At 34.1% G+C, this 22,071-nt stretch overlaps 1 protein-coding gene across 2 annotated transcripts in view; it reads right to left on the bottom strand.

Annotated features, from left to right (window-relative positions):
- Nucleotides 1-22,071, bottom strand: part of LOC123525262 (uncharacterized) — a 58,443-nt gene that overhangs the window by 6,586 nt on the left and 29,786 nt on the right. The window contains exons 13-26 of one of the 2 annotated variants that reach the window (XM_045304161.2): nucleotides 14,272-14,436; nucleotides 13,525-13,749; nucleotides 12,751-12,857; nucleotides 11,834-11,867; nucleotides 11,420-11,523; nucleotides 11,023-11,134; nucleotides 6,004-6,179; nucleotides 5,433-5,537; nucleotides 3,959-4,039; nucleotides 3,347-3,470; nucleotides 2,802-2,975; nucleotides 2,035-2,256; nucleotides 820-935; nucleotides 333-411 (exon numbers count right to left, since the gene is read on the bottom strand). In XM_045304161.2, the coding sequence (XP_045160096.2) occupies nucleotides 333-411; nucleotides 820-935; nucleotides 2,035-2,256; nucleotides 2,802-2,975; nucleotides 3,347-3,470; nucleotides 3,959-4,039; nucleotides 5,433-5,537; nucleotides 6,004-6,179; nucleotides 11,023-11,134; nucleotides 11,420-11,523; nucleotides 11,834-11,867; nucleotides 12,751-12,857; nucleotides 13,525-13,749; nucleotides 14,272-14,436 (1,824 nt within the window). The remainder of the gene's footprint in view (nucleotides 1-332; nucleotides 412-819; nucleotides 936-2,034; nucleotides 2,257-2,801; nucleotides 2,976-3,346; nucleotides 3,471-3,958; nucleotides 4,040-5,432; nucleotides 5,538-6,003; nucleotides 6,180-11,022; nucleotides 11,135-11,419; nucleotides 11,524-11,833; nucleotides 11,868-12,750; nucleotides 12,858-13,524; nucleotides 13,750-14,271; nucleotides 14,437-22,071) is intronic. The other variant, XM_045304162.2, reaches the window with a different exon arrangement.

Below are 22,071 nucleotides of genomic sequence, written 5' to 3'. Positions count from 1 at the left end.
GTTTTATACATCAGGCACCTTTGCATTTTCCTTAGCAACAATACGGACTTTTATCACGTTTATCAATACTTGCAAACAAAACGCCAGGTTTAAATGGTGCCAAACTGAATAATTACTCAAAGTACATGGATTTTATATAGCATAAGGCAAAAAGTGTAAGTATCAATAAGTTGGGATAAGTAAATGAGATAAAAAATTAAATCATTACTACCGTAAAGAATAAATGTACTTGCAAGTGCCATTTGTGAGTTCCATTTGGTAAAGATATCATGTGCAACGCGATGATGTATAGTTAAAAAGTTATTTTCTTGATATGCTTTACAGCGTTTTACCTTGATTATCGTGTAACTTGTCGGACAGGAATACGTCTTTGATGTAAGTAGCCGAGAAAATCTTGTTCTGTAAGTTATACTGCAAACATTATGTTTAAATCTGGATACACGGTTTTCATAAAATATAAGTTAAAGTTTTAATTGACGGCAAGTTATAAGCGAATTCAGTGAAAACACTTCAAAGAATGCTGGATAAAAATAAACTTGGTTTGAACGACACACCACCGTACATATTTGCTTGAATTGGACACCTCCTTTGAACTTTGTATGGAACATGGATTTTTTTGTACGGAATCAAACACAAATCATTTTAAATCAAAAATAGTTACTTTCATCTACACATCTTGTTGTCTTTCTATGAAATGTGTAGTTTCAACTTATTATATCACGCTTTATTAGAAACTGAGGTATCATCCTAAAACTGAAAAAAATGCAATTTCAAAAATGAACACGAGACTGGTAAAAGATACAAGAAAAATGTTCCTACCTTGTCTGTGCCCGGTATTGGGATTTTCAGTGTAAGATTATTAGTAAAAACAGCATTTTGTAGATTCAAAAAAGCTACCAAGTTGGTGACTTCTGCGGTTGAATTATTCACAGTTCCTGAAGAGAATTAATTAAAGCTCAATTTCGTCTCATTCAATAACAGCTTTCTACTTACAATAAGGCAGTCGATATAAAATCCTGTGTAGTATGATTTAAAAAATAAAAATACTCAAATTCACAGTGATAAAACTGAATAATACAAACGAGCCAATAAAGACTGTGAACATTATGAATAGAAATTAGAAACAACCTGACATGCCAACTGCATTTCAGTATTTGTTTCTCTGTTATAAAGACCGTTCCATTTACTTAAGGAATCAGACACCTGAAACATGAACATGACACTTACAAATTTGTAAATATTTCTTAAACAAACGTTTAAACCCCCAGTTTCTTTTATATAGGTTACTGACCGTTCCAAGGCGGTGCCCCCATTTTGAACTTGTTTTCTGTCTGTCTTGTATTTTGTGTTGCGTATGTTGTCTTGTTTGTTGTTAGCGTTTCTTTCCTCTTTCTCCCCACTCCCCTATCGCCCCCATCCTTTCCCCTTCCAATTGCGCTCCCTTGTGTTGGCATCCCCTCCCCCTTTACTATGAGGATGTTATCGTGCCCACCTTAATTTTGGCTGCCGGAATCCTAAGGCGGTTCCTGATTGTTGTTTTTTCTTGCTTATATGTGTGCTTGTGCGTCGTCTGTGTGTCTTGCGCGGTGCCCTGCAATGTTTTTTATATCTTACTTGTCTGTTTATCAATGTTAGTTAGTTGTGTGGGTGTGTGTGTTTGTCTTTGGTACATGAATGTCTGCGCTACTGTGGTTTACGTTGTAGTGTAACTGTGATTAAGGAACTAAGCATTCCCTTTGTATATTCATCCTTGTTCTACTTTCCCCTTCACCCCCTCCCCCACCCCCTTTCTACCCATTACCCCTTCCTTCCCCTTTATGTATATTTTGCATAAAATTAAAATGTACTTGTTGGATTTTTGAAGCAACCCGTCTGTAATATTTTTCAGTTACAGCTTCTTTATGTTGTGGGCCTACTTTGCAAATGCTTGGCTCTGAGGCTGTGTTTCTGGTGCTCTGTGCTTCCGGGAAATCTACCCTTACCTATTATCTTTTGATATATTATTCCTCGAGAAATGTTTCAATACGTACTTACTTGAATAAGATATACAGGTAGTATGTGTTTGATTAGGCCCATCAGGAACGTGCTTTGCGCTCAGCAAACACTGATTGCTGGCGACGCATACGTAAAAACTATTACACATGAAGTCTGTGTTGCTGAAACACGAGGTGGCGCATTCACTAGGGGACTCTGGTACAGCTTCAACTTTGTCTACATGTTCCGGTACATATCCACTTCTCATTCTCGTAAAATATACTGTTTGAAAAGAGATTAGGTGTCGTTTATCCTAAGACATATTTTACAATTAATATACATGTATAATTAACAGGGTAAATGTCGAAATGGCAATTACCTCACTATATTTTACGAGTGGCGAATCCATATTCCACGTACTTACGTTCAACATTCAACTAAACTAGCAAAAGCGGCAGAAAGTAAATCAAATCTAAGCATTGTATCCATTAAATAGTTAAAGGTTTTAAAAGATAATACTCATATGATTCGCTTAATCAGCTAGATGCTTGTAGTTAGTTTCTAATTTGTTGTACCGGTAAGACAATAAAGTGTAAAATTTTTCGCTTTTAATGCGGTATAAATATGCTGGTTTACTAATTTTTAACTTATATATGGTTTATCATAGCATAACGTTTTGGAAACAAACAAAGGCTTAAGTGCAATATTGTTAATGTTCAATGAGAATGTTCATCATCATGAGAAAGAGGCAACAAAAGTACATTTGAAGATATAACGTAAGGAGTTAATTATATTCTTTAAAAATATAATGTTTACATTGTTCTTACACATTTTATTTGGTTGTTCCACGAGAGAACTTGTCAGATAAATATTATCATTGTCATGGTCTAGACGTGTGCGTTGAAATCTGTGTATTGAAGCACCGGATAGCCTTGACATTATAAACGTAGCTTCTATCAGAAACATTTTAGTACTTGTACTAAGATACTCCTCATATTTTCCTACAAATTAACAAGAACATTCTATAGTATTAACACTAACTTGTCTTGATAAATAGATTTTATATAACTAAAACAAAATGATCTGTGTTATATTTGGCATATTTTGTCTCCCTCAATTCTCACAGTTAAATATAAGTATCATTTATCCATCGCATTCACCGTTGTACTTTAAATATTGGAATTGCATTACCAGTTTAACTTATATATTTATCACAAAACATTGCATTTAAATGTAACAAACAGTACCGTTTTTATAGTAATCATCTATATATAAAAGGTCAATACATACATTAGTGCTTGATTATAAACATATCAAATACAGAGAATACATGATCAAGCCAGAACACTACAACGTGGTGCTTGTGATTTACCTGGAAAAGTTATTTGAAATTGTTTTGTGTTTTGCGTCTTGTAGCAATGCGGCACATCAAAGACAGACAAATCTGGATGGTCTGTATCAAAGTTGTAGAAATTATATTCCATGTAGAATGTAGGCTGTAAGATATAAATAGGAATATTCTTGTACAATATATTTCAGTAACGCATTATTTAACTTCTCTTCAATTTGATAATCAAGTTTCGTTGCTTTACAGCTGCCCAACGCTTTAAAAGACTTAACTTATGCTTAACGTCTGTTAAGGAATGTTCGTCCATTTCTTTTATAATATCTCTAGTACATAAAGTTTAAAAGAACTAAAACTGTTGCATTATGACCTTTTAAGGTTTTGAACCTTTTCTAGAGGCTTTTGAATCGATCATATATGAAAACTTTGTTGGGGCGTCTAACACACATGCATTTCAGACTTTTTCTAGGAAACTATACACAGAAATATACCTGTGAAATTACTTTTGCCATATAACTGAAATGATTCAGCGCATGCTCAAAAGTCGAAGCTGTCCTTATTTAATGGAATGGTGAATGATTTATACTTATTAAGTTCAGAAGAAGATGTAAATGTAACCCTAATATGTTTGAATTGTACCTGAAGTACTGTGATTTCCAGTCTTACAGGCTGACCAACGGCTCCTCCCAAATATCCCTCGCTAATTTCCATCCAGTCATCCTAGCAGTTTAAAAAATAACATAGTTAAGTTTATTGTGACAGAGCAGAACGCTTCAGTAAACAAGATATTGAATTAAAAACAAATCAAGAAACATGATAATTTCACGAAAACCGCGTTTTTAAACTTTTAAACTTTGCATCAAGCATGTTAAAAAATATTATGCTCTGTTATATACATCTGACTGCATCCAACCATGCCATTCAGAAGTACAGATACCACAAGCATAAGTGTGTCATTGCCATATGTAATTCCTGACTCAAGTTATTAGTTTGACCTTGACCCTATGGCAGAGTAAGGTCCAGACCAGGATTTGAACCGCGTCCTGTTCATTCAACATAATAAAAGGTATACTAGACCACCGCTTTAGCCCACTGCTCCACGATTTGGTGACAGAATGTGTACCCAAACTAAAGATATTTAGCATCAACCATTTTTCAACTTTTAGTGACAGTGACACCAAATACCATCCAAATCCAGTTCTTCGTAAAAGCTTGTTATACATCAAGTTTGGTGAAAGTAAGTCAATCCTAGCTAAAGTTAAACTGGAAACCACCTTTTGATTGATGATCACAGTGAAAAAGAATCTATTTTTAGTAACTCTGACCTGACCCTTACAAAATGGCATTAAATAACCTTTTTATTACAAAACATTAGACCGTGACTGGGATTTGAACCGCAACACATCCGTTCCACAGCAGAAAAGGTGTTTTGGCACAACGTTCTACACACTGAGCCACAGTGGAACTTTATAAGTATGTAGATTAATCAAGTTATGCTTGAACTTGACTCCACTGACCCCATAAACAATCAAAATCTTGGTTTTTCTACAAACCACCTATAGGCCAAGTTTAATTTCAATACATCAATTCAAAATTATTGAGCGGACACTTTTTCTATTTTTAGCAACAGTGATCTTGACCTTATTCCTAATGACCTTATATGCAGTCAAAAGCTCTATCTCTCTGCAAACTACCAAAGTTTCATTGTAATTGGTCACTCCTAACTCAAGTTACTACGCTGCTGAAACCAAAGGTTTACGCTGCCCGGCCACACAACGACTTTCGCAAATGTAATAACATTTTTTTTTCGAAAACAAGGTGAAATATAATTTTAGGAAACACTGTTTTTTATTTATTAAGTCACGCATGCTAATGAATTATGAGTGGTATATGTCATTTTACTAACTCATGTGAATCAACATATTTATATGGTGTATTTTTTCTTACACACAAAACAGGCTGAATCAATTACCAGACTGAACGATATTATTGTCACCTTCCCACTCCTAGAAATATTAACATCAGTAACATTTGTTCCTTCAACATAGTAAAGTCATGCCATTTTAATTAACTGAGTCACTAAAGGCAATCATTTCATACTAATAGTACTTACGGAGAGAAAAGAGTATCTGAATATCGCATTTACAACTTTGTTATTATAGATGAAATCTTTCCGTAATGATTCGAACACATTGCAAGTCATTCCGCGTACGGTTTGCTGCAAAATCAAAGAGCATATTAAGCTTGTTGGATAATATTTGTATATAAAATATTTAAAAAATAATTATTAGAGCTTACATAAACTGTAAATGTGTCTTTATTAACTTAGTTATTTTTCTAAATTTAGATAACAATGTGTACTGACGACACAAAATAAAATGTCCAAACTATATGAAAAGACACAACCGCTGACAACCTCATAATTCTAGCTTGCTGTGTGTTGTTACATTTACAAATACTTCTTATATAAAGTCTAATAAAACACTCCTACTAGATTCACATAGAGATAAAACAAACTTCAGCTATTTTCCAGAACGTAATGCACGAAAATATGCTGTTAGTAGCTGATTCTTACAAAGGCTGTGTTTAGAATAATCATGCTTTTAGTATCTCGTTCCTACAAAGGTTGTTTTCAGACTAAAACAATGTATGTTACAGATTGTTATAGTGTTATATTTACTTACCTGTCCAACAAAAAAGTAAGTATCGTCAATGTAAAACAGTTGTAACGGGTCTTTAATGAACAGTTTATAGGTTGAGTTGGTGGATTTATCTGGAGACATAATTGCCCCAAAATCATGCTGCCCAATCTGTGTTACTGTACAATTACGATACACTTTATCCGTAACGTATTTAATACCTAGAAATAAATCAAAATATTCGTAGGCTTCTTTAGTTCATTGCAATCGATATCTTTAACCCTTACCCCCCTAAATTTCTTTAATGAACTTTTCCATCTTTCAATTTGGAAAGTACCATTAACTGTTAAAAGGGATGTTTACCAAAAAGAAACTGTCTGAATGGCGAACAGTGCAGATCATGATCAGACTGCACGGATGTGCAGGCTGATCATGATCTACGATGGTCGCAAACGCAGAATCAATCGTGTCCAGCATTCTAATGGTTAACAAAGCTGTCCTAAATTACTGCAAATATATATACCAGTATCACAGTTCGCCGTGATTAAAAGGTAACAAGTACTGCATTAAAATACATTACATGGACTGTTTCATTTAATGTGGATATATGTGTTATGGTCGTAGACTAGCAGTGAGGAATGTATACGTGTACGGTAGCTATATGTGTCTGCCTTTTACAACTCCAAACTGATATGGTTGTCAGGATACGAGTTATATGACCCAGAGAATTACCTATGCCTTTAGCATCTTGAACAATAAAATGGGTCCAATAGCATTTTACAAATCATGTACCACTGTCATCAATAATACACGAGTCATCCTCCTGAAATTATCATCAAAGATCAAACATCATAATAGTTAAACAAAAAGTTCGATATTTCAGAAATATTATGCAATGTTTATCTCCTATCTATCATCATGAATGTTCCTCATTTGTTTCTCTCACCGAAAGAGTACTTGTCATCTTTTCTGTTGACATAATAATTTTCATCACCGAAACCTCCTTTTACATGATAACTCCTTTAGGACCTACTTTACCGAGATCATCTCTCGTGTCATTTTGTCTCAATGACTTCTTATGCTCAGATCTATTTGAGCCACGGTCTTTATAACTCCTGTCATCTTGTTTGTTAATATCTATATCTATGCGCTTTCTGTTATGACAACGTGGTCCTCTGTTCACGTATTTAATAGATGACCTCTCATGATTTCGGTTCCATCCTCTATCACTGAAATTGTGTGACTCTGATCTGACATCAGATTGTCTCCAGTTTCTTTCTGTTCTACATGGATGTCTATATTCTTGCAAACCATCTCTACCGTTACTGCTTTTTGATGCCAAGTCAGTCTTAACTTTCTGGCATACATCACATGGCCGGAAAAACCTTGTTACTTCATTTGATATACCAGGCCAGTGAAAACTTGTTTGTATTTCACTAACTGCCTCTTTAGCTGACAAGTGTCCCCTAACTTTTGACTTACGAGCTAGTGTCATAACACTTTCCTGAACTGTGTTGGTACTATAATCTGTTTAATTACTCTGCCCTTCTTCTCCTTGAAGGTTCTATATAATACATTTTTCTTTACTTCATACTGAAACTTGAAACCGCTTTTCGTTCTCAGTTTTGCTCTATCTGAAGCATAAGTCCAAAGTTTCTTTAACGTCTCATCATCTTTCTGAGCATTTTTTATTTGTTCAACATTAAATGTTTGCTCTTTGGCTTTGCAAACCTCAGCTGGTTTCGTAGTTTCTATATTTATTGCATGCTTGGTTTTCGTCATCCCAGTTGTAGTAACATCTTCGCCGGATGAAGACTGTTTTTCATCTCGGGTTTTTCAGTTTATGAATGGCCTATCTAAAACTCCTTTTATATTTCCGATTATTAATTCGCATATCATGTTAGGTAAAACCACTGCCTCAATTTCACCTGTAAAATTTGGTGTATCAACCTGTATCTTTGCTGCAGGAGCTGTCCTTGAACGTCCATCAATCGCAACCATAAGATACCTCTTATCTTACATTTGATTCTCTGATACGAGATCTTTCCTAACAGCTGCCAACTCACACTCTGTATCTCTCAAAACCTGAACTTCTTTATCATCTATATATCCTTTCTTCAGGTGTAAGTACTTGCTATAACAGAAATTGATTTTCCATCTGCTAACATAAGCCGTCCATATTCTATGTTGTCTTTTAACCGCATCATCTAATGATACTGCTACTTGAAACTTTCATGTCATCAGACTGTCTGTCTTTCTGCGTTTGGCCTTCCTTTTTCCAGTCTTTAGGTGTAGAGTCTTGCGTTCCATTTCTTTCCCCCTCTCTATCGTTAAATATTCCTCTTCTAGCCAAAGTAGCACCGCTTATTTTTCTCTTGGATAGGTCTCTGCATTCTCGTGCTATATGACCTTCTTTATTACATATGAAACATGTAGGTTTTTTAAAAGCTAGTCTTTCTCTTTGTGTAGGCTGAGACACTGGCTGAACCTCGGTCGAAGCTTGTTGCTGTTTGCTGCTTGACAAAATTTGTTCTATTCATCAGGTTAGACGTGATAGAGCCACCATGAGCTTCAATATATTGTTCTGCCAACTGTGTAATCTCAGCTCTCGGATTTGAAACTCTTTCCTTCAAGAACAAAGCAAGGTCTGTGGAACAAGTTTGGATGGACTGTTCTCTGATCATAAGGTCTTTCAGTGTTTCAAACGTATTGTCAACTTCTGCCATCTCTGTCCATCGACTGAAACACCTGTCCAGCCTTGCCATGAACTGAAAAACAGTTTCGCCTCTCTCTGGTTTGCATTCCTTGAACTCCAATCTAAAACCTTCCTATATTAACTGATAACACTTCAGAACTGCTTTCTTCAATGCAGGATAGTCATTGGCTTGATCTGCAGGCATGCTTGTATATACGTCCAGGCCTTTTCCTGTGAGTAATGAACTGAGGCTCACAGCCTTTGTCTCTTATTTTCACTCCTGGCTTTTTGCAAACCGTTCAAATCGCTTGAGGTAAGCATCCATATCATCTTTACTTTCCTCGAACTTCGGGAGTCTCGGGCGAAGTGTCTTACTGTTACTTACTGTGCTCAGCACCTTTATCATTCCCCAAAGCTCCGGTTTCAGTCTTTATTTTTAATATTTCCCACTCCTACTCTTTCATAGCTTGTTCTTCATTCAAGCGTTCAATCTCAAATAATCGTTTCTTTTCAGCCTGTTCAAGCTCATACAATCGTTACTTCTCGGTCTGTTCAAGCTCGTACAATCGTTTCTTCTCGGCTTCTTGAGCCTCAAACCTACGTTGTTCATCATCATAACGCCGTCTTTCCTCATCTCGTCTCAACATACGCTCTTCGCGTTCAGTATACTCCTTTTCTTTTCTATCCATATCATCACTCAGCTCTGTACCCGAAAAGCCCATTGGTTCACCCATTGCTACCCATTTATCGTAGTTCATCTTGAAATCTTAAGTTGTAACTAACTCTGGATTTAAAATATATGTAGCCCAGGCTACCTTCAGTCACAGCGCCTTTTGGTACACTATGTCTTAAACTAGCTGACAAACGAGGTATAGCTGGGGACAGTTTGGGAATAATTTCAGGGATCAGGCAAATCAATGTTTAAAAATAACGGCCTTCGACTAATGTAAATCAGCTCAAAACTCCTATAGGCTGGAGATACTATACTTGACTGGTTTTTTTGTTGAAGCTCCCGTCAGACAATGTCTTTGAATCTAGGACATACGAGTCTTCTGTATTGAAGCTGCAGCTCTATGTGTTTGCTCTGACTCCTGGAGGCTCAGCGTCTATATGTTATCACATGTTACATTTAACTATCATATAGATATAACTCCGATGTCTTGGCTGATCTTTGCCTATATCGCTGAACCTCGTCTATAAGCTGGAAATCTCCTACTGTCTCAGTAGATCACCAAAACTTACGTCTCTGCCTCAGCTTTCCAGTGCTCAGCCTATTTGCTATCGTCTATAGCATTCACTTACCCTTAAAGTAAAACGCCTATGCGCTGGCCCTATAGCTCGAAACCTTATTGAAATTCTGCAACTCTTCTTGAATCTATGAACTTCCACTTCTTTTTAATAATTCATCCGCCCTGACAGTGTAGTTGCAATAACTAAGGGATAAATTATTAGTTGATTCCTCGATGTGTCTACATCAATCGCTGGATACAGAATGAATTCTCTGTCATCCATCAACCTTTTTATACCTTAGCAGAAACGAGCTTTGATCGGTGCTATTTATAGAACTTGTTTTTGATTGGTCCAAAAGAGTAAATAGTATTTTATAACGATTACTTTTTGCGGTTCCCATTAGCTATTGTATATACTATAATGTGTGATGCTGGGATCTAGCTAACACTGTAATTAACCCAAATCGTCCATAAATGACCCAAATCCTATTATTTACAGCAATTTTCAACTATAATTATGAAAAAGGAGTCAAGCACTATCTGTGCTTACTTGTTACGTTAGCAATATATCAGCTATATACATTCTGACAATGGTATGGTAACATTAGTTAGCTAATGCAAAGCGTACATGATAAATGCCCTTGTCTTAAAATCCCCTACGATATGCATTCATCACACGTTGTACCAAAATCGATAACTGTCTTCAGCTATTGATCGTCGATTGTACGAAGTCCTAACGTTAAATTCCTAACAAATATCATGTATCTATTGAAAAGTGAAATGTATTTCTAAAAACTAAAATCATTTTTTGTTTTTTAATGAAGTAAATTTGTATTTTATAATATTAATGAGAATAATAATTCGTTTCTACGGAAATTAAAAAGAATTTAGACCTTATAACAGACTATTTTGTAAAAACGCATAATTAGTTCGTCTAAGAAATAAAAAAAAAGAATGTTATTTCTAGAATAAAAGTGTAATACAGGGTAGCAGAGTGGTTGTGTAGTTAGGGTACATTATACGATTTCAATGTGGACTATAACGAATCAATAGTTTTACATATATTCAGTCCTCTACTATTGACAGAGGATTGATTATGTGGTAAGTGTATATAACACGATTTCAAATAAATAAGTATACCTGTATTATAGTCTTCTACTATTGATAGAGGATTGGTAGTGTAGTATGGGTACACAACACGGTTGTAATGCGGCTCGTAGCGAATCATCTGAAATCCATCGTCATACGAGACCTGCAGCAGAACAATATATTGCTAAAAAATAACTGGCATTTCATAAAGATAAGAAATAAACGGGACAGCAGAAGAGATGAAATGTTGTAATCGGTGATGATATTATGTAAAACGTCTGTTAGATTAGAACTGGAAAATGGTTACACTACTTCTCGATGAGGAACACTCAGATGGGTAGGCTACAATTACATTTTAAAAAATCTAACCAAGATTTTTTATATGTCTATAATGACAATTTGATATATTTTCGTTTTTTGCTAACTTTCCATTTGATTCTAAACAAACCTTTATCGTGTAAACATGTTCGTCAGCAGGTATCGACACCTCGACTTCATAGCTGTAGGCGTCGGATAATTGCGCGGGTAAGTTCTTATTGGGCGTCACCCAACCTGGTGGTATATAAAGTGTTTGCGAAATTGAAATTATAACATCTTTGTCCAGTTTAACAAACGGATCAGTAATAACATACAATTGTAAAAATGAGATTTTTGATCAGTATTTGTTGTTACAGCATATACATTTTCCGTAGTAATTGCAGACTGAAATGTTAGACAACTAAAGCTGAACACTAGTTTTGCAAAAATATTACTGTTTAGTCTTCAGGTAATGAACGTGTTGGTGTGTGTCTTTGCAAATGTTTGGTGTGGGGTCTTTATGACTAGATAGGAAAACAAACTCACATAAAAACGGAAAACTCACCAAACGTCAACGTAACGTCAACAGCCGTGTATACCTTTAAAAGTAGAATAGAATAACATAAATTAAATTTTGATTATCAAGTACCACCTTACGTCAATGTGATCAACAATTTTATTATTACGTTAATTCGGAATTTAAAGTTATAGGCTCTTAAACTTGAAACAACGCCTGCCAGATTTGTTAAACAACTGAAAAATTAGCCTGTACCAAGTATTTTACACATAAATATATCTTCTTACGTTAGTACGGCAGTAACATAGCAATTTACAGCAACATCGAATAAGGCAACCACATAGCCTTTTTTATTCAGTGCATGAACCCATGTTGAAAAAGTCCAAAAATAAATTTCAAATATTTAAGTAATTTGCTCACATTTTGTAGTGAACTGGAGTTTTGGACGTGACATGCTAGATATTTTTTCCGACAAGAAATTTGACCCTGTTCTCTACACTATGAGAAGATATGAGCATATGAAGATTTTACCATAACACTCGAAAGAGCAGATATTTAATTTCCTTTCTAGATTTGACAAAACAATGGTGTAACTTAACATTTTATAATTTATATTTTTGCTCAAATCAAATTTAATTGTTAAATATCCTATAAGATGATTTGTTTTTGTGACTTAAAGTAAAAAATAAGATTGTTCAAATATAATTTGTTAGATTTTTAATGGCATTCATTCGCATTAAAACTGTCTAAAGGTATTCCAAATTTCAGAATAGTTCTACAAGTAACGCTTTAGTTAATGAAAAAAGATGTGTTGCGATAACAAATTAATAATTGTACACCTATATTAAATACAGCGTTTATTGGTATAAACATATACATTTAGTAGACGAAAAAAAACAGATATTGTTAAAGGCAAATAACAGCAGTTTTGAAAAATGATATTTTATTTTCATAAAGTGACATACCTTATTTCCCAGTCTGTTCAGCTGTAGGCTACTGTTATACACGTTTGTTCTCAGAAGTTGATAAGCATCCGCTATACTTTTTTCTGGTAGAATTCCGTTAACATTTCCTTGTGTGTGAGAAAAAAAATGAAGCATTATCACCAGATATAACTGTACCTTTTTTTAAACTACATGGTATATACCATTTCTAAGGAAGTATTTTTGGTGAACCATGATTGTAAACCTTGTAGCCTTTTCTAAACTTTACATTTAGCCTTAATCTGCATTTTTGTATAAGATGAACATAGCTTTACACTCTACATTAATTGTGGCTATAACTTCTGATTTTTAAATAATACGACATTTTGTCATCATGATAAATTATATATGAATATTTATTCAAGAAGGTTATTTATATTAGATGAGTTGTATTAACATACTTTCATTAAAACGTTAATGGGAAAAGTCGTAATGAAAAATACGGTATGAATGTACACACATTTTTCCTAAATCTTAAAGATAAATGTTTAAGTTTATTCAAAACCTAGATTTGTTAGTATGTACTATGATATAAGCAGAATAACTGGTCAATGTCACAGTTGAGAAAAGTGATACAAACACGTTTGTTAGTTATACATGTATTTGATATTGTGAATACGGATATACGTATAAGATTGAACTGGCACTAAACAAAATATCAAATTTTCTTTATAAGCAATTCATTTATTCATTTCAATCAATAAACGTGTTTCTATAGACCTGCTCAACTAATACTTTGTCTTAATTGATTAGTACTTGAGTAATGATCGCAAGTTTTGACGGTATTTATTACGACACCATCGTCTGTATGTCTCTTGCTGAGGTGGCATGTGGTATCGTCGCTACACACATCAAAACTGTTACAGATAAAGCTCGGATTGTTCACACAGTAGCTGGCACATTTTACAGAACTTGATGTTTTGTAGATTATCTGGTCATCACGCGTCTCCATTTTCTTTCCTTCTATCTTTGTAAATTGTGCTGAAATAATATCACCGCTTTCAGAATACATCGCAAATCATCCAAGAATTCATGAATTTGCAAGAAGTCCTAATGTGGTTTATAGCCATCTCAACGTAAACAAATAACATAATATTCCTAAAAGTAATGACAAACATTTGTATTCCTTTTTTTATTCAAATTTAACTTTTTTAAAGGGGCATGCCTCCAGATTAACACCAATACGTAAAAAAACGTTTAATACAGACAGCAACCTATAACATTACATGTAATAATGATAAACCAATATTATTCTAGCTGATATTTTACGAGAATGCTAATTACTGCCGAATTTCTATTAATTGACATCACATTTCCATTCCTTGACCAACAAATTTTCCAGATCATTTGTATTATTTAATAAATAAAGCCTGTTTTGAACTCGCAGAATCACTTTTGATTAGAATTACAAACTGATGAAAACATTTTGACGGAAACATTAAGGCGTGCCCTTTTAACATATGTGTATGTTGCAACGCAACGGTCTATTAATAAACTACTCACCGGAATATGCAGTTTTATCTAATAATGTCGCACTCACAAAAACATTAGCGTCATCATAATCTAGGTTAATGTTAGAAATTCTTAGAATAGACACCTCCATTTTCTCTGCAAGGACAAGATGTGTCCATTCCTTTATAGCTGGAACTTCCAACGAACTAAGCGTACCTGTAATTATTTCAGAATATTTACATCATAAGGGGACCTGTAGATTAATTCTAAGAAACAAAATCTATCAACTTCCGTTAAAATGTCTACAGGGGACTTCCGTTGACGCGTGGTTAAGGTCGCTGACTTTGAACTACTTTCCCCTCACCACGTTGGATCATACCTTGATTGGGAAGCATGGGCCCGTCTTATCAAGATACTTACGAGAATATTCCTCGTATCTTTCTCCTAAGTCTCTCGCAAGGGTCTCGTAAGTCTGGCAGGTGTTTTATCAAAATTATCGTAGCTACGATATCGTAAGTTTCTACATAAAATCCTCGTAAAGTTACGAGAGGGTCAGGGGTCTCGTAAATACTTACGATATCGTAAATAAAATGGCGGCATCCGTTTGAGCAACCACGACGAAACTTTTCTGCCGAAAATACTACAGATTGTTCTGCAGTAAAACTTGATTATCCGTGTACATGTTGCACAACAGTGGATGAACTACGTCATCGATCGTACAGCACGCGCTTTGGGTCAGTGCGACACGAAGCGGAAGCGAGTGTTAAAAAGGAAATATTGAGCACAAAAATTCTGTTTATCTTCGCTTCCTGTGTTGACAGATCAATAGGAGGAACATGCTGGTAATAATTATTGTAGAAATATTCGGTTATTTAGGTATAATTTTATTAGTATCGATATTGCAGACATTCATCATCAATGGTTATTTGCCCAAATTTTGGGGTCGACTCGTACCCTATTTACTTCGTATCTGTCATTTTTATCATCTATATAATAAAAGAAACTGAATGTGCCGAGACTTGATTTTTCAAGTTATAAATAAAATAAATTAAATAGGCATCAATGATCTATATTCGATACGGACACATGCGCGATCCAGCCAATAGGGGTCTGACCGGCCCCCTAACCAAGACCAGGAAGGGCTTGCTAATTATTACGATCGATCGCTCCAGCTATGACAAACACGTGTTTTTATACACTAAATATTTTGATGGTGTGTTCTTTGCGTGTTTGGTAAGCTAGGGGGTCCGGGGGCATGCCCCCTCCCCCTCACCTCCATTCCCTGGAAAATTTTGAAATTCAGTGCTTCATTTCCTGCATTCTGGGCATTTTAGGAGCATTACATTTTTCGCTGCAATTTTATATACAATATACTCTTTATTTTCACATTTTTTTAAAGGTTTAACATTTTATTGTGGGAAAATAATAAAATTAGTTTTTTTAAAAGGTAAAATTCTTAGTTTTTTTTTGAGATAATTAACATAAATATGAATTCGTCAGGGTCGAAAGTAGCAGTGTCACTTACACTTTAAATCCCATTTCCTAAGGTTGTTTTTTTCCGAAAAACATTTTTTCTTCTTCTCTTTTTTCCCTTTTTTTTTTTTTTAAATTTTGGGAAGGGGGTCGGGACCCCCCCAAAAATTTTTGGGGGGGCCGGGACAAATCCTAAATAAAAGGGGTATTTTGGACAGTTTTTCCCAACTAATATGCCCTTCTGTTTTAACATTGGAGTGGAAAATTAAAAGGAAAGGGAAAAAAAAATTTGGGCCCCCCAAAAAATTTTAAACTGAATGCCGCCTAGCCGGAATATAACCTCAGGTAACCCGATGCCTATCTGGTTTTAAAATTTTTGATTTACTTTGTTGTAAATTTTTATTTTTGCCCTTCAATGTAATTACAAACGAAACATTCTTATCAACAAGTTTTTATCACAGTTTTTATAAGTTTTAAAAAACTAAATTTTATTTTGCAGAATGCCAAAGATATTACAGACAACATCTGCTCAGTGCAGAAAACCAGACCGGGAAAAAAACGGGGGGCTAAAGGGCAAATTTTTGGGGAAAAAGTGCTGCAAAACAGGGTTTTTACCCCAAACGGATTTTGAAAAGTCGACTTTCAAAAATCATAAAGGTGGGCAGATTTTTAAAACCCTTGAAAAATTAAAATTTTATTTTTGAGATAATTTTTATAAAAATGAAATAGCAAGAAATTGATTTTTTTAATGTTCAAATTTAAAAAAAAAAATGGCTCCCAAAATTTAAATAAGCAAATCTTTTCCTTTAAAAGGGTATTTTGTCACTTTAAACCAACCTTCTGTTTTCAAATATTGAATTATAAATAAAATTCTAAACATGACATTTTTTTTTGAAAACAACGGGACAATGTTAAACATTGATTTGGAATCCTGGAATCTGGGTCAACTGCAGTTTGGCAGCATGACGTAAAGCAAACTTTTTTTTTTTTTCCCTTTTCCAAATTTAGCCCAGATATTTTTTTGGTGGTATTTACAAAAAAAAAGGAGTTTTTCCCGGGCCTCTTGAATTCATAATATAGAACCGGAAAATGAAATTTAAAAGGGTTTTAAAAAAAATTTAAAAAAGGAAATTTAATCTTTAAATTCCTTCATTCTAAAGATATAGTTTTTTTGACTGAATTATAGTAGCAAATTGTATATTCCTTCTTATTTTTGAGGGATAGTAAAAAAATTTATTCACTTTTAAAATAATTTAATAATTCTTCAGGTTAAAAAGCAATTTTATTGTTTTTTCCCTAAAAAAACCAGTTAAACAACCATTACTGATTTTAACTTTTTTAACCGGACTATACGAAGTAAAGGAGGCTATCCTACTCAACCCCGGCGCCCGGCCTTTTCCGCGTCCCCACCTTTTTAAAAGTTTTTTTACACTTTTCCCTTTTTTAAATTATCTCTGTAATTACTTGAGGTTTTGATTCAAATTTGAAATATTTAATTCCTCACCCTCATCCACATCATCTGACAAAGGGCCTTAACTTTTGAAACCAAATATTTCAGAATTACCCCCCTTTTTCACTTGGGATTTTCAGGTTATAGTTTTTAAAGCCTTTCCAATTTAACTCGTTTTTACTGAATGGTTTTGATTCAAACTTAAAAATTTGGTTTAACATCACACCCACATCATATAACACAAAGGGGCTTAAACCCCTTTTCCCCGTTTTTTTTTGGGGATTTTTTTTTTTTTGGTTTTTTTTTTTTTTTTTTTTTTTGTTTTTTAAACTCTACCTCTGTTTTTCCGGAAGGGATTTGTTTCCCAAACTTAAAATATTTTGTTCGAATCATCCCCCCACACTATGACACAAGATGCTAACTCCGGCACAATTTTTCGATGAATTTTTCCCCCTTTTTTTAGGGAAATTTTCCCATTTAAAAAGGTTTAGCCCCCCTCACTCTACCTGTTATAATTTAAAAGGTTTGATTCAAACTTAAACAATTGTTCAACACTTTCCCTTTATCATATACAAAAAGGGTGCAAAAATTTTCTGGGACCATTTTTTTCTAAATTTTTTTTCCCCTTTTTACTTGGGAAGGGGGGGTTTAAAGTTTGATGCATTTTCACTCTGTCTCTGTTATTACTGAAGGGAAAATTTTTTTTTTCAAACTTAAAACATTTTTGTTCAAAACCCCATCCCCCCACCCCAAATTTATGCAAGATGCTTAACCGGGCCCCAAATTTTTTTCTTTAAATTTTCCCCCCTTTTTACTTAAATTTTTGGGGTTAAAGTTTTGATGCACTTTCACCGTCCCGGTTTTTTACTGAAGGGAATTTGATTTTAAAAATTAAAATATTTGGGGTTTTCAGCATCATCCCCCAAAAACCAGGAGGGGCCCAACCAAAGGGGGCATAACTCGGGCAAAAATATTTAAGGAAAATGCCCCTTTCTGCTTAGAAAACTTAATAGTGTTTTGTTTGCTTTGGGTTTTTTACCTCTCTTATTACTTTAATTTGATTTTTTTTACATAGCCCTCGGGCTTTTTGTGCAATATCTTCATCCAAAATAGGAGTCTTTAAACACTCCAGTGAAGCTCTATTTTCCCAAATTTCCCCATTTAACTATCCAGCCCCAAAATATCGATCGCGCTGTCTCCTTGACAGTTTTTGGGGCTAACTATTTTTTTATAAACCAATAATTTTGGAACATGTTTACTTTTTTTTTTCAGGAAAAAAACCCTGGATCAACACGGTTTTTTAGAGGTCTGAAAGGGACAATTTTTTAAAATTGTGAAAAAAAGTAATTATTTTTGTCTTTCCTAAGCCCTTTTTGGGCATTTTAAACTTAAAACATGCTTTTCTTTTCATTTTTTACTTCTCAGAATTTATCAAATAATATGTCATACCAGATAGCACACAGTACTTTTTGGCTATAAATACACCTTTTTTTTGCTTAAAAATATTTTGATTTTTCGCAACTTATGGGGTACTTTGCCCTTTTTGCTGTCTTTTAAACCACGCTAGGGTATAGGGGTTCTTTCACGGAAATTAAAACCCCAAGCAGTTTCCTTTTTGGGGTTTTTAAAAAAACAAGGGCCTGCTTTTGTCGAAAAAAGACCGGGGGCCCTTTCCCCAACATCAAAAGCTTAAAAAGTCATACTTGAAAAAAATTTTTGGCTCCCTTTTAATTTCCTTTAATTGTTTTGATTTAACGAAACAGTAACTTTGAAAAAACCCCCATAGAACTAAAAAATTAATTCCCCCTTATATATTTGGATAACAAAATTTAAGATTTTACAAATTTTTTCTACAAAAAAAAAATTTAAATCAATCCGTTTAATAATGTGCCACAGAGTTTTACATGCCCAGCGGGTTTCCAAGCACTATTTTATAAAATGTTTTAAAAAGGGCAGCTACACAGCCCTTTTTCACATTAGTTGACCCAAACAAAAAGGTCCATAACTCTCTAACTTTTTTTTTGTCAAATTTGGGCCCTTTTTTAAATTTTAAAGTTTTTTGGAAACCCTTTTGGGGCCTGTTCTCAAAACCCACTGGGCCTTTTAAAATAAATTATTTTTGGGGCAAAAAAAATAACCCCACGGGGCAAGTTGTATAACCCCTTTAACTTTTTTTGGGCCCAGAATTGTGCCCCTTTTAATTTAAAAAATTTCATTAAATTTATTTAAAGTTTAATGTAGGCAACTGGTTTCTCATAAACAACTTCCAATATGATGATGAAAATTAAATTTTAAATTTTAAATATTTAAATACACTTTAAAAAAGTTTGTATATGTGACAGCCCTGATTTTAAGGGGTTTGGTATAAAAATTTTAAAAATTAAGTTTACTCCCTTTTGTTATTTTTTTTGGTTTTGTGTGAATTCAGGGGCATTGCCCTAGTAAAAATTTTTCCCTCTAAAATTTTTAAATTTTCTTTGGGATTAGGCTTTCATAAGATACCGGGTCATTGCATAAGTCATTAACTGAATACTAGGGATAAAAACAAAAGCTTTTTTTATTTGGACCCAGATTTTCAAAAATAAATGTTTAAAATTTATATAGGGGCCTTTTTTTCCTCCAACAATTAAGGGGCCCATCCCAAAATCTACGAGCCAGGGCTACTGGCCCATGCTAATTTATATCCCTGAATAAAATTATTAGCTTTTATTTTAAAACAGGGGAAAATTCACTTTGGGATCAAATACAGATTTTTTTTTTAAACTCATTAAAGTTTGTAATTTTTAAATTTCCCAAGGGTCCGAAATGCAAGTAATTATTTTTTAAATTATTATTATACCAGATTTATATAGCGCCCTTTTAATGATTTTATTTTTTATGCTTTTGGCTCATTCTTTTTTAACAGTTTTTTAACATTTTGTTTCTTTAAATGGCAAATTTTCTTATATCACGGTCTCATTCTATATTTGAAACTATAAACCATTTAATCATTTTCAGACCCTAACCAGATCACAGAGGGGGTGTGTTTTAAATGCTGTGCGGATATTCTGTGACATAGGGTGCTTTTGGGCCACAACCGGGTTGCATAATTTTTTTTTGGAAACCTTAATTTTTGGGCATAGCAATGTCATTTTAGTTTACCCACTTCCTAAAGGGATATGATTTAGCCGTAAAAACCCACTACTCAAAAATGTAATTTTTTAGCCTGAAATGTTTTTTAATTTTTTTAAAATATGTTTAATAGAACTGTAGGGTATTTTGTGTAACAATTTTGGTGCCCTTAATTTTTGTAAGTTTTTATAGTAAGAAATTGTTCAAAATTATGTTTTTTCGGGATTTTTTAAAAAAAATACTATGAGAACAATATTGAAATATAAAAACAAAATTTGGGAAAATTTGGCTTGTTGCCCTTTTCCCCCAAAGGAAAAAACCCATCCCCCATAAACACTATTATTTTTTACAGTCAATCATTATGTCCAATGGCAATACATATTCAAAACCCACTTAGGTTGAAATTATTTTTTTCCCCATCCCAAATTTTAATAGGGGTAGATTATCAGTTTTTTTTTTTTCTTCAAAATTTTTTCACAATCCCAGGGGTTTAAACTAGAATTGCAGACTTGCAGACAAAAAATTTGAAATTTACATGTAAAAAATTTTAAAAATTTTTCCCTTACTTTCTACAAACTTTTTTCAGAAATTGCACTAAAGTAACACATGATTATACTGAAAGAAAAATTAATGGGATATTTTTTTTTCTCTAAAGAAAAAAAAATGAGGTTTGGGAAAAATTTTTGTCAGTCATTAGGGGGTTTCCCTTACATTATTTGATGGAAAAAAAATTATATATGTTTTTTTTTTTTCCGGGTATTATATGATTGAAAACTGTACAAGACATCCTACTTACACAGATCGATTTGAGCAAGGCCCAAGACACCTTGTTTAATGACCCCGTTACCTCCGAGTTTTCTATATAAAATCAAGTAAAAACTTGCAAACAAATTTCTTTTGAATTTTTTTATAATTATAGGGGAGCTTCCATTTTCCCCCGCATCACATCCTTCTCCCACCTGTTAGTACAAGTGGATTTGCTTAAAAACTTAAAACCACATCATATGACAAAAAGGGAAAAGGACTCGCCATCAATTTTTAAATGAATTTTTTCCCCCTTTTGGGTACTAAAAATTTCAGTTAAATTTTCTTTAAAAATTTGGCCCATACTGGGAAAATTATTAATTGATTAAAATTTGAAAAACCTTTTTGCAGTTTTCCACATCATCTCCCATATCATAAGGACAAAAGGGTCCAAAAAATACACAAAACCAAAGGGGGAACTTACTAAAGTTTTAATCTGGGTCAGGGGGGCCCAAAAACAAGGTCACTGGGTCGAATCAAAGGAAAGCTTGAAACCCCTTTAAAGGTCACAGTTTTGACTCAAATTTTTATGAAACTTCCCAAATTTTTGGGTTTTGATATTTCCATAAAAGTTTAAATCGGGGTCATGGGGGTCAAAAACATCCCCCCCGGAACAAATAAAGGGAAAGGGTTTGGGAAAAACCACTTTAGAGGCCCCCAGGGGTGACTAAATTTTAAAGAAACTTTGAAACGGGGTCAGGGTGGGCATGGTTTCCGGATATAACTCATAAAGGTTTAAACCGTTTCTTTAGTTTCCGACTATTCGAAGAAAGGGGGGGGGCCTTTTCTACCCCGCCCCCGGTGGGGGCCGGACAACCTTGTGCGCCCAACACAAATGTTAAAGTTTGCGTACCACCCCCTTATATTTTCAAAGTCCATTGGAATTGCTTTGATATTTTGCATACTTTTAACCATCAAAACCCCCAGTCTGGAAAAAAAGGCAACCTACCCAAGCATTTGGCAATTAGGGCCCCTTTTCGAATTAGAATATAATAAAAAATTTTTGGCGTACA

The sequence above is a fragment of the Mercenaria mercenaria genome, chromosome 3 (genome assembly GCF_021730395.1).
Source record: "Mercenaria mercenaria strain notata chromosome 3, MADL_Memer_1, whole genome shotgun sequence".
Taxonomy (NCBI): Eukaryota; Metazoa; Mollusca; class Bivalvia; order Venerida; family Veneridae; genus Mercenaria; species Mercenaria mercenaria.
Note: the sequence above shows the minus strand (reverse complement) of the source record. Positions and strands in the feature narration are given on the sequence as shown.